Source organism: Pan paniscus, chromosome 18 (assembly GCF_029289425.2).
Source record: "Pan paniscus chromosome 18, NHGRI_mPanPan1-v2.0_pri, whole genome shotgun sequence".
Taxonomy (NCBI): domain Eukaryota; kingdom Metazoa; phylum Chordata; class Mammalia; order Primates; family Hominidae; genus Pan; species Pan paniscus.
The window spans coordinates 55,934,360-55,951,642 of record NC_073267.2 but is presented as its reverse complement, the minus strand read 5'-3'; the positions used below and the strand labels follow the sequence as shown (position 1 = coordinate 55,951,642).

At 40.6% G+C, this 17,283-nt stretch overlaps 1 protein-coding gene across 4 annotated transcripts in view; it reads left to right on the top strand.

Annotated features, from left to right (window-relative positions):
• The window catches only part of LOC117976226 (coiled-coil domain-containing protein 144A-like), a 49,216-nt gene extending 32,993 nt beyond the window's left edge, over nucleotides 1–16,223 (top strand). For 2 of the 4 annotated variants that reach the window (XM_034940090.4, XM_055099198.3), the window contains exons 6-10: nucleotides 6,138–6,425; nucleotides 7,014–7,228; nucleotides 9,565–9,793; nucleotides 11,231–11,311; nucleotides 13,633–16,219. In XM_034940090.4, coding sequence (XP_034795981.3) covers nucleotides 6,138–6,425; nucleotides 7,014–7,228; nucleotides 9,565–9,793; nucleotides 11,231–11,272 — 774 coding nt within the window. In that variant the 3' untranslated portion in view covers nucleotides 11,273–11,311; nucleotides 13,633–16,219. Of the gene's footprint in view, nucleotides 1–6,137; nucleotides 6,426–7,013; nucleotides 7,229–9,564; nucleotides 9,794–11,230; nucleotides 11,312–12,181 lie in introns of all 4 variants that reach the window. The other 2 variants (XM_055099199.2, XM_055099200.3) reach the window with 2 other exon arrangements.
• Nucleotides 16,224–17,283: the final 1,060 nt, after the last annotated feature.

The following is a 17,283-nucleotide window of genomic DNA, read 5'->3' as shown; positions in this document are numbered from 1 at the left end:
CCCAAAAGTCATTCAGGAGCAAGTTGTTTAATTTTCATATAATTATGTGACATTGAGAGAAATTTTTGGTATGGATTTCTATTTTTATTCCACTAGGGTCTGAGATATTATGCTTGGTATACTTTCAGTTTTTAAAAAATGTATTGAGAGTTGCTTTATGGCTGAGCATGTGGTCGATCTCAGAGTGTGTTCCCTGTGCCGATGAGAAGAAAGTACATTCTGTGGTTGTTGGATGGAGGATTCTGTAAGTGTCAATTAAGTTCAATAGGTGAAATGTTAAATTTAATTCTAGAATGTCTTTGTTACTTTTCTGTGTCAGCGATTTGTCTAATGCTGCCAATGAGGTGTTGAAATTTTTAACTATAATTGGGTGGCTAACTAAGTCTTTTCATAGATCTAGAAGTACTTGTTTTAGAAATCCGATGCTCCAAGGTTGGGTGCCTATATATTTAAAAATATTTATGCCTTCTTGTTGAATTGAGTTCTTTTATCATTGTGTATCATTCTTTATCGTCTTCTTCTTTGTCCTTTTTAAAAACTGTTGTTGGTTTAAAGTGTGTTAATCTGATATAAGAATAATGACCCCTGATTTTTTGTTTTCTGTGTGCATGATAGATCTTAGTTTATGCCTTTACTTTGAGCCTATGGGTGTAATTGTATGTGAGTTGGGCCTTTTGAAGACAGCAGATGGTGATTCTTGATTTTCTTTAATCCAGCTTGCCACTCTGTGCCTTCTAAGTGGGGTATTTAGATAATTTTATCCAAGGCTAATATTTATATGTCAGATTTTTATCCTGCTGGGATGTTGTTATCTGGTTGCTTTGTAGTCTCCAATGTGTATTTGTTTATAAGGTCTGTGAGCTATGTACTTATGTGTGTTTCTGTGGTTGCAGGTATTGCTCTTTCATGTCTATGTTTAGAACTCCCTCAAGGATCTCTTGTAGGGCTGGTCTAATGGTATTAAATTCCCTTAGCATTTGCTTGTCTGGAAAAGATTTTTTTCTCCTTCACTTATGAAGTTTAGTTTGACAGTATATAAAATTTGGGGTTTGAATTTATTTAGGGATGCTAAAATAGGCCAACACTCTTCTGGCTTGTAAAGTTTTGCTGACAAGTCTGCTGTTAGCCTGATGGGCTTCCCTTTGTATGTGATCTGACCCTTTTCTCTAGCTGCCATAAGACTTTCACGTTGACTTTTGGATGCTTTTCACTATGTGTCTTTGGAATGACCATCTTGTATAGTATCTTATCGCTGAATTTCTTGAATTTGCATGTCAGCTTCTCTAATGAGATTGGGGAAAGTTTTGTGGACTATATTCTAAAATGTGTTTTCCAAATTACTTACTCTTTCTCCACAATGCCAATGAGTCATAGATTTGGTATCTTTATGTGATCCCATATTTCTCAGAGGTTTTGTTCACTTTTAAAAATTCTGTTTTCTTTATTTTCATCTGACTGGGTTGATTCATAGGACCCAACATCAAGTTCTATAATTTCTTCCTCTGCTTGGTCTAGTCTGTTGTTGAGGCTTCCAATTGTATTTTGAAATTCCTAGAGTGAGTTGTTCAATCCCAGAAGCCCAGTTTTCTTCTTTCTTAAAATGGCTATGTCATCTTTCAACTCTTGAATTATTTTTCTGGCTTCCTTGGTTAGGTTTCAACTTTCCCTTGGATCTCATTGTGCTTCCTTACCATCCAGATTCTGGATTCTAAGACTATCATTTCAGCATTTCAATCTGGTTAGGATCAATTGCTGAGGAGCTAGTGTGATCCTCTGAGGGTTAGAAAACACTATGACTTTTTGAATTGCTGGATTTCTTTCACAGATGCTTTCTCATCTGAGAGGGCTAGTGTTTATTTATCTTTTTGAAATTGCTGTCATTTGGATATGACTTCTGGTTTCTATATTCCTATTCTTCCCTTGAGTGTTTGACTGTTGTGTATGTTGGAACGGTTCATTGGTTTAGTTTCTGTGTTCTTTCAGAAGGCCAAGGATCTTTGTGAATTTCTTTCTTTTTCTTTTTTTTTTTTTTTTTTTGAGATGAAGTTTTGTTCTTGTCACCCGGGGTGGAGTGCAGTGGTGTGATCTTGGCTCACTGCAACATCCACCTGCGGTGTTCGAGTGATTCCCCTGCATCAGCTTCCCAAGTCGCTGGGATTCAGATGCCTGCCACTACACCAGGCTAATTTTTTTTTTTTTTTTTTTTTTTTTTTTTTTTTTTTAGAAAAGATGAAGTTTCACCATATTGGCCAGGCTGGTCTTGAACTCCTGACCTCAGGTGATCCACCTGCCTTCGTCTCCCAAAGTGCTGGGATTATAGGCGTGAACCACCGCACCTGGCCTCTATGGATTTCTTAGTTGCGGCTAGTTTCCTGCGTTGGTTTTCACAGGCTAACTGTGTTTAGGGAATTAATTTTGTTTGGTGGTGTAATTCGGACTTCAATCCCGTAGATGGTGCTTTGGAGTAAGGGCTGGTGGATAGGCTCTTACTCAGCTGCATAACTCTTGTGTATCAGTGTGTTTGGAGCAGGCCTCTGAGGAGGGGGAAACAGTTGGCAGGGAGGCAAGAAATGCCTTTCTCACAAAGTTTGTTCCCAAGCCTTCAGAGAATCCCCTTCAATCACTGGTGCTATACTCCCTCTTTCTTAGCTCCAAAGAAGTCCCTGGACAGCTGCACAGCCCCCATCTTTAAGGCCAGGGATGTCCAATCTTATGGCTTCTCAGGACCACATAGGAAGAGAAGAATTGTCTTGGGCCACACATAAAACACACTAACACTAACGATAGCTGATGAGCTAAAAAAAAAAATTGCAAAAAAAACTCATAATGTTTCAAGAAAATTTACAAATGTGTGTTGGGCCACGTTCAAAGTCTTCCTGGTCTGCATGCAGCCCATGGGCCCAGGACAAGCTTGCTTTAGGGGCAGCCTGAGCCAAAGGTTAGTCCTCCAAATCTCCAGGGACCTGCTGATTCTCTGTGCTTGGAAGAGTCTGAATGGGATATGGGGTATGTCTGCAGGTGTCTGTGGATGCTGTGGGTCAAGGGTGAAGGTCCCCTGGGCAGGGTGGGTGGTGCCATCGGTGTGCAGCTGGTGTGGTACCCACAGCCTGGAGTTTTTTGCTTAGCAGTTGGCTTTGAGGACCATACAACTCATGCTCCCCAACCAGGTTTTCTGTGATGTGTGCTTTTAGGTAAGGCCTGACCAGCTAGTTTTGTCCCAAGCCTTCTAAACCCAAATCTTTGGCCTGATATGTGTTCCAGGCCATAGTTTTCTCTTGGATGGAGTCTGTGGCCATCCAACAGGCTATGCTTTTCCCAGACCAGTCTTGCAGAAGGAGACACACCCAGCTCCCATGCCAGCACATCAATCTGTGCCTCACTCTTCTCAGTGTTCTGAGAGTGGGGGTGCCACCCCGACTTGAGCTCAGGCCACAGATACCAGCTTAATACCACTTAACTGTGCACTCAAACCCTGGGAAGTTGGGATGGGTCTCGTAGCTATATCCTCTGGTACCTCAGGGTCAAGCATTGGCTGTACTGGAGTGGGCAAACTGCTTTCAGGCTGCCAGAAAAACACTCAGGTGGGGCAGTGGAGGCTGTGCTATGTGTACACCCTTGAGGGAGCAACTAGGCAGGAGCTGGGGAAGGGACCGGCAAACAAGGGGGTGTGCAAATCAGATGCACTCCAGGCCCTTGGGAAAGGCAGCCCTGCTCTCTCCTGGTCAGGCTGTCAGCAGGGGCTAAAGTGACTCGGAAAGATGGAGAGCCTTGGTGGATGGGTGCCTCTTCTCATATTTTCTTGCAGCTGCCTCATGCATGAAACCTTTTGGGCTCCATGCATGTTCAAGCTCTGCCTCTTCCTACTCTCCTGGCAGTTCCCCCTGACAATTCAAATGTCTGTGTGTATCATGGGATCTCTTGTACCTAGGATCTCAGAGGTCCCTGGCAGGATTGTGTGACACCTAGTTCCTTCACTCTCTCCTTCCGTAGGTCCAATTCTGGACCAAGAGCTGGTCCTGGTGATTGGTGACTCCATCTGGCTTCCTAGTTTCCTTTCTCTTCAAACTCAGTGTCTGCATTGCCTGTCTATTGACTTTGAGTGCTTTTTCCCCCAAAATCTGTTCAAAGTGTGATGGTTTACTCAATATTTTGTTTTCTCTCTGTGGAAGAGGTATTTCTGGCTGCATCTGGTTGGTCATCTTGTTCCCCAGTTAAAAATGTAATTGATATTTTGATATGGTTTGGCTCTGTGTCCCAATCCTAATCTCATCTCAAATTATAATCCCCATGTGTGGAGGAAGAGACCTGTAATCCCCACATGTCAAGGGAGGGATGTGATTGGGATCATGGGGACAGTTTCCCCCATGCTGTTCTCATGATAGTGAGTGAATTCTCACGAGATCTGATGGTTTTATAAGGGGCTCTTCCCCCTTCACTTTCTCCTCTCTCTCCTGCCACCATGTAAGATGTGCCTACTTCCCCTTCTGCTGTGATTGTAAGTTTCCTGAGGCCTCCCCAGCTATGCAGAACTGTGAGTCAATTAAACCTCTTTTTAAATACATTTTACCCAGTCTTGGGTAGTATCTTTATAGCAGTGTGAAAATAGACTAATATGTATTTTAATAGTGATCATATTTAACCTGTAGACTCCTTCAGATAGTATTTTAACAATATTAATTATTTAAATTCATGAGCATGGGATATATTTCCATTTGTTTTTGTCCTCTACCATTTCTTTCATCAGTGTTTCATAGTTTTCTTGCAGGGGAGCTCTATCACTTCCTTGGTTAAATTTGTTCCTGAGTAGTATTTTATTATTTTTTAGCAATCGTAAGTGGTATTGATTTCTAGTTTTATTCCATTGTGTTTGAGAAGATACTTGATATGATTTTAAGTTTTTAAAATTTGCTAAGACTTGTTTTCTGGCCTAATATATGGTCTATCCTGGGGAATGTTCTATGTACCGATGAGAAGAATGTGTATTCTGTAGCCATTTGATGAAATGTTCTAAGAGTTTGTTTGAGGAGTCTAGGTTTTTTATGTATAGGATCAGGCCATGTACAAAGAGAAATTTCGATTGTTCTTTCCCAATTTAGATGCCCTTCATTTTTTTTTCACCCAGTTGCTCTGGCTAGGACTTCTAATACTGTGTTGAATATGAGTGCTGAATGTGGGTATCCTTGTCTTATGCCAGTTCTTAGAGGAAAGACTTTCAGCTTTTCCTCTTTCAGTGTAATGTTAGCTGTGGTTTTGCCATATATGGCCTTTATTGTGTTGAAATATGTTCCTTCTATGCCTAATTTGTTGGAGTTTTTATCATAAAGATTCATTAATTAGAGTCTTATATTCAAGTCTCCTTCTCAGAGTGATTTATTGGCTTAGGTCTGGATAATTTAATATGGTGTCCCTAAAACTTTTTTAGAAATTATGGGGAATGACAAAGGGTGTGAGGGGGCAAGAGACTTTGTACTAAGAAGTGACTTAGACTGAGTGTGGTGGCACACACCTGTAATCCCAACACTTTGGGAGGCCGAGGTGGGTGGATCACAAGGTCAGGAGTTCGAGACCAGCCTGGCCAACATGGTGAAATCCCGTCTCTATTAAAAATACAAGAAATTAGCTGGGCATGGTGTCAGGTGCCTGTAATCCCAGCTACTCAGGAGGCTGAGGCAGGAGAATCACTTGAACCCAGGAGGCGGAGGTTGCAGTGAGCCGAGACCATGCCACTGCCCTCCAGCCTGGGCAACAACAGTGAGACTCCACCTCAAAAAAAAAAAAAAAAAAAAAAACCAAAAAAAAAAAAAAAAAAAAAACCAAAAAAAAAAAAAAGAGAGAAATGACTTGGAGCAATTTTAAAGAGGAAATACATTAAACAATCAGGAAAATGAAAGCCTACTATCACGTAAAAATGTTGTGTGGCAAAGATGATGTGTGTAAAACATATATTTTTGTGATTCCTGGTGGTTTTAAATTTGTTTTTGATTTTCTAGGTAATTCAAGGATTCATGTTTTAAGAATCTACTGCAGTATAGATAACATTTTATTGAAACTGAATTTATTTCAAAAATGATTAGTTTTATATTAGACTATTCTGTCTTCTTTCTTCATTACCAAACCATATTATTTTACTCATGCAGGCTGATCTTACAGAAGCAGTGGAAACTGCATCTTCAGAAGGTCTACATGTGGATGCAGAGATTGAAGTTCTTCAACAGGCACTATTATATATGAAAACAATGCAAGAGAAACGTGAAACACTACAGAAGGATCAGGAGAAGTTGGAAGAAGAACTAGTGAACCTCAAAAGTCACATGGAAATGAATATGTTAGAACGTGGTCAATTGGAACACTATAAACAGGAGGTCAAAGAAAGAGCAAGGCAGGAGATAGCAGAACAATTAGAAAACATTGGTCTACTTTTACAGGTTAGTTTATTATCAATAAGGTGCCTTCATTCATTTCAGTGCAAATTATATTTGGGATACATGCATTGTATGTGTTTCCTCTACGTCTCTTGTAGCAATTTGTTTGGTAGATTTCTAGAAGGAAGGTGGTATCTGTTTCTCTCTTTAAATATTTCACTTGCCGTCATTATTGTAACTAAATTGATCTTCCATAATAATGATTCTCATTAGTGAATCATTTGATTGCTAAGACAAGTGGCATAAAACAAGACTAACAGAGGAAGAAAAATGTGATTTATAAATTATACTATACTCTTGAAGTATTCTTAAGTTATATTGCTCAATTTTTCAGAATTTAAATTGATTTTATTATTCTTTGGAATGTTACATTTCATGAGTACTACCATAAGCATGATTTCATTTTTTTACAATTCAGATTAAATTATTAATTTAGTTGATACTCATAATAAATATATTAAACTTCGGTTGCTTTTTTCACATACTTAGAAATGCTCTCTAGATCACCGACCCAAAACAAAAAGAAACAAATACACAGTAATTATTCAGGTTATAATTATTTGTTTAATGTACCCTTTCAATTTGTTTTAGTCACAGAAAATAGCTCATGACAAGTTACAGTTAAAAGAGGAAAGCAATGCTACTATGAAAAGTCAGATGGAACTTAGAATTAAAGATCTGGAATTCAAACTCTACAAAGCAAGAACTTCACAAGCGAACTGTAATACAACAGAATTGGAAAAATATAAGGAGCTGTATCTAGAAGAATTAAAACTTAGAGAATCTTTGTCAGTTGAACTAAACAAGTAAGTCAAAACACAGAATCATAGAAAAGAAATGAAGCTCATTAATTTGCCTCAAAAGCATAATTTTTAGTGAGACAGGTTTATGAGATTAGGGGGAAGTGAAAGCTAACTAGATTAAACAATTTTGGAAAATGATGTTAGTAAATGAACTTACCTTTAAAATGTTAATCCACAGGTCACTCACCTGAGGTCAGGAGTTCAAGACCAGTCCGTCCAACATTGTGAAACCCCGTCTCTACTAAAAATACAAAAATTAGCCGGGCATGGTGGCACACTCCTGTAATCTCAGCTGCTTGGGAGGCTGAGGCAGGAGAATTGCTTGAACCCAGGAGGCGGAGGTTTCAGTGAGCCGAGATCACGCCACTGCATTCCAGCCTGGGCGACAGAGTGAGACTCCATCTCAAAAATAAAATAAAATAAAATAAAAATAAAAATAAAAAAAGTTAATCCAGGCCAATTCGTGTCACTCCCCTGTTTTTGGATGTGTTTTTTGGTTTGTTTTGTGTGTTGTTTTTTTGAGATGGATTCTCACTCTGTTGCCTAGGCTGGAGTATAGTGGCACAATCTCTGCTCACTGCAACCTCTGCCTCCCAGGTTCAAGCAATTCTCCTGCCTCAGCCTCCTGAGTATGACCTTTCATATTCTCACCATTCCTGGCTAATTTTGATATTTTCAGTGGAGCTGGAGTTTCACCATCTTGGCCAGGCTGGTCTTGAACTCCTGACCTCAAGTGATCTGCCCACCTCAGCCTCCCACAGTGCTGGGATCACAGGCCTGAGCCATCGTGCCTGGCCTGTTTTTTGGTTTTATATGGCTGTTTATCCCCTTAATATTCTTATTTAGTTAACCTGACCTGTTAGTCTTTCAGCCAAGTATCTTTGAAGCTTCATAATTTAGGCAGTGATATTGTTGCACAATTGCTTGTCAGCATTCCCCTACAAGAAATATTAATGAATTTAATTATTTTTTATAAGATTACAACTTAAACTGAAAAAGGGTCAGGTACTTCTACTCCTCTGCACATTCTGGCACTCAGTAAATTAACTGTCATGGATTGCGATCTTTGGTATTATCATTAGAGGCCACCTTGGAACAAAGTATTTTGTATAGTTTTTCCATGCCACATAAGGGCATACTTGTGAATTAGAGAATAATTAACACAGGGTTGAAAGGAAATATAATTCACAAAGTGGTGAAAAATAACACCTTGGTCAGCCTGAGGTGGTGGGTGGAAGTCCAAAAGGGCAGGCCCCACTTCTGATGCCTGGGTCACAATTTTAGGAGTAAATCGCCTTTGGAGATGACTGAGTTCTCTTTGATCTCGGCTATCTCCTTCTCCCCAAGGAATTGTTGTTCTGAATGATTCCCCAGTGCCAAATGCTTCTCAAATAATGGGTGAAATGTACAAGGGTGGTAAGAAGAAATGCTTGAAAGCGTCTTTGAGAGATAGTTTTTTTCTGTATCTGGCTTACTGAATACAAGTATTTCTAGCTTTATTTTACTTTTAGTTACTTCACCAGAGTAAAATATTTTTGGATTTATATTTTTGGATATATTTTGGTACTCCTATATATTTAAGGAGTAACACATGATGTTTTAATATATTTATACATAGTCAAATGGTGATTCTAGTCCAGCAAATTAACATGTTTATCATTTCATGTAGTTACCCTTTAAACAGAAGTATTTATTTGCTTTTTTACTTTTTTTTTGTCTTGAGATGGAGTTTTGCTCTTGTCCCAGGCTGGAATGCAGTGGCACGATCTCGCCTCCCGGGTTCAAATGATTCTCCTGCCTCAGCCTCCCAAGTAGCTGGGATTACAGGCACCCGCCACCATGCCTGGCTAATGTTTTGTATTTTTAGTAGAGCCAGGGTTTCACCATGTTGGCTAGGCTGGTTTTGAACTCCTGACCTCAAGTGATCCACCCCTTTTGGCCTCCCAAAGTGCTGGGATTACAGGTGTGAGCCACCATGCCCAGCCTAAACGCAAGTATTTCTAATGGCATCCTTAAGAATCTTATAAATAGAGCCATTTCAGAAGGCAACAAATGTCACCTGTTAATCCGTACATCATTGATAGCTTTTGCTCTTCCCTCCCTACTTTGTTTGAATTACTTGTTAAAAATCCTCTAGGAGTACATGTACTTCTTTAGAACAATTTTAAAATTAAAACTGTGTACGATACATGTGCTCTCATACATTTTCAGAGTTAAAACATGGTTTGTGGTATCTTTCATTGACTCATGGTGACTTTTTAAACAATGCAAGTCATTTAGACATAATTTGCAAAAAAAACCCCAAAATACTCAGTATCTGTGTTTTGCAATCTTCATAGACGTAAAGAAATTCTAGCAGATGTCAGTACCAAACTTCTTCAAGAAAAAGAGTGGAGCAGATCTTTATTTACTTCTCATACTACAAGGCCAGTCCTAGAGTCAGCATGCAACGGAAATCTTAATGAAAATTTAGGTCTCAGAAGAATACATATTCCAAGAGAAGCCTTAAGAATTCCTACCTTAAACTCATTGTCTTCAAATATCAGTATGGAGAGCGACTTGTCAAAGGTTAGGTGTAGCATCATTTTTTCTTTCCTTCTCAGACTTCTGATATAATTCTTGTATTTTTTTGGCAAAATATTCAGTTGTCTAATTGACTTATGTATTTTAAATAAAGGTCATAATTATCTGTGTTTTTAAGGAAAGGAAACACACTTTACAGCTTTTTTTTTAAGTCCTTGGAGCTCTCGTTGTCAAGAGATATTCATTTGTTAACTTTATTCAATAAATGTAACTAAACCGGCACATTTTAAATTTCTGTAAAAATTGCATTTAAGTTAGATTTTGGAAATTGAATGGTATTGCCTAACAACTAAAGGTATACTTTGAGATGCTTTGGCTTACTTTCTAATTGATTTTAGTTTGGCTTGGGTTCATAATGTTTTTAAAGTTTTCCTGTAGCATCTCAAATTTCCCACTTCTAATCAGATGTAAATGATTGATATTCAAACACCTAACCACATATGGATGATTATTATGTAAAGGAATCCAGGATAAATACTTTTTATGAATTCTATGAACCTGTAACACTGAAAAAGATTTCTTCTGTTTTTCAGTTTAAAGTTTTGTGATTTTCTTACATGAATACATCCTTAATTGCTATTGTACTTTTAGCATTTTAATATCAATTGTTGTAAAATGTGCCCGTTGCTGTGCAATCGTACAGCAGTTTTTAAATACTTAAAGCAATATTTGAATTCGTAAAGTGAAGTTCACTTATGTCTATCTTACCATCACTTGAATGATTTATGGCTAAGATGGCAATGATATCAAAAGTAGTTAAATAGCAAATGTGACCAAACAGAATCCATTCTGTTCTTCCTACTCAGAATTGCATGTAAAACTGCACAGGGTTCCCATCTCCCTGGGACATGACCCTTTCAATGTTTCAAGGTTCAATTGAACAAGAACCTTGCAATCCAACTGTTAGGGTAGGCAGTTAGTTAGATATGAGCAGGCAGGAGGAAAGGTAGCTATGTGGGAAGGAACGCCCCAAAACGACTCTTAAGGTGCTCAGTAATCACTCATTCTATGGTTGAACCGTCAGAATGTGTTAACTACATTCAGATAAAGAAGGGGAAAGGCAAAAGGGGAATTCTTAAGAGCTGCGTGGAAACAGTGAGTACAAATGTGATGGCTATACAACTTTCCTGGGTGGCAGTAATGAGCAACACCACCATTGGGTAGAATTTGTCTTGATCACTGGGTTCTGCACATGTGCATTAACCAAGAGTAAGGGAGGGTCCCCCAAGTCTGGGTGTGAACTGGGCAAGAACACAGGCAGGAACCCAAAGAAGAAAGTGAGGAAAAAGATCAAATGCAGAATGTATTGGAGCTGCTTCCAGCCAAGTTGGCCCACTCTTCTCTTAAAGCATACTGTCACTTCTGCAATACATTTTTTGCTAGATTTACTAACTGATCTTTTGGCTGAATTCTTTCTTGCAGGAAGACAAGAATGGAGGACACTTTCTGGAACTCCAGGCTTGACAACATCTCTCGGTGTTGTGACTCGCATCCTGTTGTGAGGTAAGGGCTATGCTCCCTGCTGTCTCCTCTCACATGTCTGCTCCTATCCAGCATAGACTATGAGAATGCTGAGCATGCCGATCAAGCTCCCTGGCATCTCTGCTTTGTGTGCTAAGCTGGAGCATGTCCACCTAATGCCCAACAGAGCCCCTCCATGCACAGAATGCTTTCTTCTTGACAGAGACCCTAAGGCTTCTGATCCCTTCCACATTCTCACAACTGACTTTTGGGGACTTACCACCCTGTCTTTCTTCACAGTTGGTCCTGCTGCCTATGCCATCGCAGCATCTCTCTTGCTAGCCAATGCCACCTACTTTGTCCTCTCTCTTCCCAGATAGGCTCCAATAGAGTGACTTTTTGAATGCTCTGTCACTGTCTCCTCTGCACTTATTCCACCTCTAGAAGGAATTTAGGTAAATTTCGGGTGCTGTGGTCTCGGTCTAGGGGTCTCCTGGATGTGGCTAGTACCCAATATTCTTTCCATGTTCTTACCACTGAATTCTCCGGGATTTACCAATCAACTTCCCTCTTGTCTCTGGCCCTCCGCACTGGCCTCGACATGCTTTGCCTGTATGCAGAGGGTTATCAGAAAAAGCTACGAAATTATAATTAGGTACAGTCATCTATAATTAGAGGTGAGACCTATGGACCTGGGGGGTCAACAGACCAAATGAGAGAAAGAGGTCACTGCTTGGTTGGGAGCATGCAGTAAGGGTGCATGAAGTGTGAATCTCCTCACAGGCTAGGGTTGCATGGCCTGGTGTGGGAAAGAGACGGAGAGGATGCTCTTCCCCTTTCATAATGGATGAGAATGGACAGAGAGCGAGGATGCTCACTCTCCCCTGGCCTTCACTTCTCTCTGTTTTTCAGACGGACATTCAACACTCCACGCTGTAGGACTCACCCCTTGGATGCATTCTCAAAAGTTGGGACAAGATTGATCCCCAGACATTAAAGAAAAAGATAATAGTTTTCTTTTGTAACTCTGCATGGCCTCAATACAAAGCTATGTGACTGTAGGAAGGCTGGCCAGAAAATGGTAGCCTTAATTTTAATACCATCTTGCAGTTGGACCTACTTTGCAGGTGACAGGGTAAATGGTCAGAGGTACCCTATGTCCAGGCCTTTATGGCTTTAAAAGAAGATCAGAATCTCTGCCAAAAATGCAAACTGGACCCTGCTATTTTGGCTCTTGTGAGCCCCTCAGTGGATAATTCTCCTATAAATGGCTTAGGAAATTTCCCAGCAGAGCATCCTCAGCCTCCTTTAATTCATCCTCCCACTGAGGATCCAAAGCCACCAGCCCCTTGTACTCACCAGAGGAATAGGAATGGGCACTGGGACATGAGGCCCTGGAGGCTGGTATCAACTGAGAGAGGTCCTACATCTGCCTTAAAATGTTCAATGGAAAGTTAGCTATGTTTTGCATGACTCCTGCCACTTTGGCAACAAAAAACTTTCAATAATGTGCAAATGGCTCTTTTGGGGAAAAAAAGTCTTTCCAAGACTCTTGAACAAGTTTGCAGGGCCTGTGCCCTTTGCACATTAAACATCCCACAAGGAGCCAAACCTCCTTTTCTTTTCCAGCCAGTCCAATGGAGGAGTACTTATGCTGGGGAGGACTGGCAGTTTGACTTAAACCAACTTCCTGCCTGTATAAATATCTTCTGGTCTTTGTAGACACCTTTCCAGGTTAGATAGAAGCTTACCTGTGTGAATGGAAAAAGCAGTGGGGGTAGTAAAGGCCCTCCTCATGGAGGTCATCCCCCGGTTTGGCATTCCCAGGTCGCTGCAAAGTTATAACAGTACATCCTTCACCTCACAGTTTACTCAACTTGTTTGTCGGGCCTTGGGAATCAGTTACTTTCTACATTCCTCGTGGCATCCACAACACTCTGGAATGGTTGATAGAATTAACCAAACTCTCAAGCAAACCTTGGAAAAATTATGCCAGGAAACCTCAAAGCCATGACCAGAGCTACTACGTATTGCTCTACTAAGGCTGAGAAACATACCCACCTCTAACTTACAACTCAGTTCTTTCGAGTTATTATGTGGAAGATCCTTTCTTTGCTTTCCTGTTGGATACTGAAACTTACCAACTCACTAATTATGTTACTTTACTATCCCAGTCTCAGCAGGGGGCTCAAAAACTAGGCCAAAAGATGTTTTCACATCCTGAAAACTCTGACCAGATTTTATACCCTCCAAGTTGATGAGAACTCAAGTTCTCATCAAGACTTGGAAGGATGGAACTCCAAACTCTCAACTGAGTTTTATTTGGAGAGGTCCTTATACTGTTTTGCTCTCCGCTCCTACAGCAGTTATGGTGCCAGGGATCACCAGGTGGATCCACTATTCCAAGGTAAAGCTGTATGACCCATCTCTGGAAGAGGAAGTAGTAAAGGTCCCACTGGACACCTGGACCACTGAGCCCCTCCAGGGTCTCAAACTCCTCTTCAAGCAAAGCCAAAAGAATAAAGATAAGTAAATTAGTAATGCTTTGGATTGTTATACCATGAATCGTAATACTCCTTGCAGGTTTACTAATATGTCTTTGCTACTGTGAACCAATACCACCCCCCACCCACTGCCAGGAAAAGGTCTGTTCTGCCCTACCTGGATTTAAATCTCAAAGCAATAATCTGGGTGGTGTTCTCTCTAATACTCACTGAGTTAACAACTTATTTTTCCATAATCAACAGACATCTTGATTTGGCTCTAATCTGTTCTCGTTGGGACCATGCAGCCAAATGCTCTATGCTCACTAATGCTTCTAGCTAAAATCACCCTCATAGGCCCCAACAGCCCACAACTATATATAAAAAAAAATCTACAAGCAGCTCAACAACTACTGAAGTTCACCAAATCTTCCTATCCCTCAACCTATGGGCTAAGCATGAATTATTTCTATCCAGGGCAGGAACAGCCTACTCAGCCACGATACAAGAATAGGCAACTTCTCAAGCCCAGTTTAGCTTCACCTATCACTGAGGCTTCTCTATACAAAACCTTTCCAGAGATGCATACAGTACCTAACACAAGCAAAGGGGACTTTCAGGCTTTTCTTAAGCCCACTTGCACTATTTTAGGCCCCTTGTTTTCCCCCATCACCATCAGTCAGGTACCCCTAGGCATAACTACTGCCACAGATTCTGGAACTTTGGTGGGTTCTCTCAACCCTGTGCACTGCAACACAACCATCACCGTTGTCAATACCTCTCATACTTCTTTTTTTCTAGAAACTGAAATCTCCCAATACCAAGTAAGGTTCTCTACCTTACCAAGCCAGTAGGGGTCATGCAAAAATTTCAAATCTTTAACTCCCTTTGGAGGCTCTTCTCCTTGACATTACTAGACACATGCTCTTCTGGGAAAATAAGAACCATCCTCCTATTCAAACTACTCACTCATGTCTGGCTCCTCTAGCAGCTGCAACTTTAGTGACAGAATATCACATCTTGCGTAGCCAACAATGGTAATGTTTGGAATTGACCTTGCCTCCTTCCGTATCCATTCTTGTCTACGTATGACAGAACTTTGTTTTCTATGTGGGACACAGGCCCACCTCTGCCTCTCTGCAAACTGGACCAGAACACGCATGCTGGCTTACCTCACCCCTAGCATCTCATTGCCCCAGGTGATGCTTCTCTGCCCTTGCTCTTATTTATAACCTCACACTGGGGCCCACCAAGCAATTCAATTAATTCCCTTTCTCGTTGGGCTTGGCATCACCACAGGTGCCATGATGGGAATAGCCAGCATTGGCACTTACTCCTGAACCTACCACAGCCTGTCTCTGGAATTGGCCCAGGGGATAGAAACGACTGGTTGCTATAACAGAGTTACAGTGGCAAGTCAGTTCTCTCGCAGCTATAGTTCTCAAACATGGTAGAGGTCTTGACATGCTGGCTGCAGCTCAGGGAGGAACTTGGCTGTGCTTGGAGAAGAGTGCTGATCTGGGTTAAGAGATCAGGGCAGGCTCAGGAGCACATTTGAGATCTCATAAACTAGGCTTCTCACCTTTGGGAAGGGGCTACTGGGGTGTCACCTGGTTCTGATTCTCATGGCTCCTCCCCTTCCTGGGACCTCTGACCTCTATCTTCCTTATTCTCTTTTCTGGACCTTGCTTCTTGAATCTACTAAGTAAGTTTATTTTATCCCATCTAGAAGCCGTCAGACTTCAAATGGTCTTGTGACAAGGATATCAACCTCTTTCCTGCCCTTGAGGACAACCAAGTTTCTGTATGTCTCCTCTGGACACTGTGGGTCAAACCTTTTGAGAGACAACAACAACCTCTGAAACCCTCTTGCCATGACAGCAAGCAAGGAGGAGGGACCAGAAGACCCTCGACGCCCCTTTTCAGCAGGAAGTAGCTACAGAAGAATGACCTCCACCCTATTTCCCAAAAGATTTCTGGGTCCCAACTCCTTAAGGGATAAACGTGAAAGGAGGCAGTTAGTCAGATATCAGCAGGCAGGAGGGGAGGTACCCATGTTGGAAGGAACAGCCCAGACCACCTCTTAAGATGCCCAGTACTCACTTTATGGTCAAACTCAAAATGTGGCTAACTAGATCCTGATAAGGGAGAAAAAAGGCAAAAGCAGAATTCTTGAGAGCCACACAGGTGCAATGAGTACAAATTTGATGGCTATATGACCTTCCCGGGTGGCAGTAATGAGCAACGTCCCCGTCGGGTGGGATTTGTATTGATCACTGCGTCCCAGTGCATGTACATGAACCACAGTAAGGGATCATCCCCCCAAGCCTTGGTGAGAACTGGACAAGGAAAGAAGCAAGACCATAGAATATCGAATGCAGAATGTCCCGGGGCTGTTTCCAGCAGGGTCAGCCCACTCTTCTGTTGGAGTGTACTTTTACTTCCCCAATAAAACTTTTGCCTGCTTTACTAATTGGTCTTTTGAGTGAATTCTTTCTTTGAAGAAGACAACCAAGAACACTCTGGATCACCCCAGATAGGTAACATCAACATGCGACTTCACTCATAGTAGGAGTCCATTTCTGGGAATCTCAAAGTGAATCCAATAATGACAAGGTATATCAATTATAGAATTGGTAAGGAAAAAAATAGTTCAACTATGCTTGACTTATTTTAAGAACTTTGTCTAAGGTTTGACCATCTTTCAACCACTGGAAAATTACAAAAACTGGGTGCAATGGCACACAACTGTAGTCCCAGCTACTCCAGATGCTGAGGCAGGAAGATTGCTTGAGCCCAGAAGTTCAAGGTGGTAGTGTGAAATGATGGTGCACTGCAGCCTGGGCAACATAGCGTGACCCTGTCTCTTGAAAAGGTTATAAAAATTATAAAATATTTGTTTTAACAAAAATAAATAAGTAAATTGTAACTAGTTTTTTGTGTCTCATTGTTATTAAAAATTCAGTCAATGCACTTTGGCTTATAGTTTTGATGGTGTTTTTATGATCTTAATGCACAGAAAAGTAATAATAGACCCATGTTAAATGAGGCCTTAACCTTCTTTCTTTATCTGGGTTCATGTCCCAACACATCACAGAAGAGCAGATCTAAAGTTTTTAAGAAAGCATTGCAGCCAAATAGCTTAAAAGAGAACAAATTAAATGCTTGTTTTAATACATAAATTACAAAATCCTAGTTGCTGATGTTAAAAATCATATTGTTAGTTTTGTTTTACTTTTCTGCAAAAAGATGATGAGAGTCTAAGTGCTTCAGAATCATAAAATTCTGCCACTGGGTACAAGAAGAAAATGAAAAATACTTCTGTAAACTGTTAAGCACGATTTAAATATAAATGTTCTAATTAGTTTTTACCAGCAAAATTGGGTAATATATCATTTCACAAGATGACAATGAAAGAGGGTATAAATGCAGATGTGGTGCCAGGGAAGATTTTTGAGTCAAGGGCTGTTTATTTTTAGTATTTCTAGTAAGTTGAAAAATAGTTTATTTTAAACTTAATGTATAGTTCCA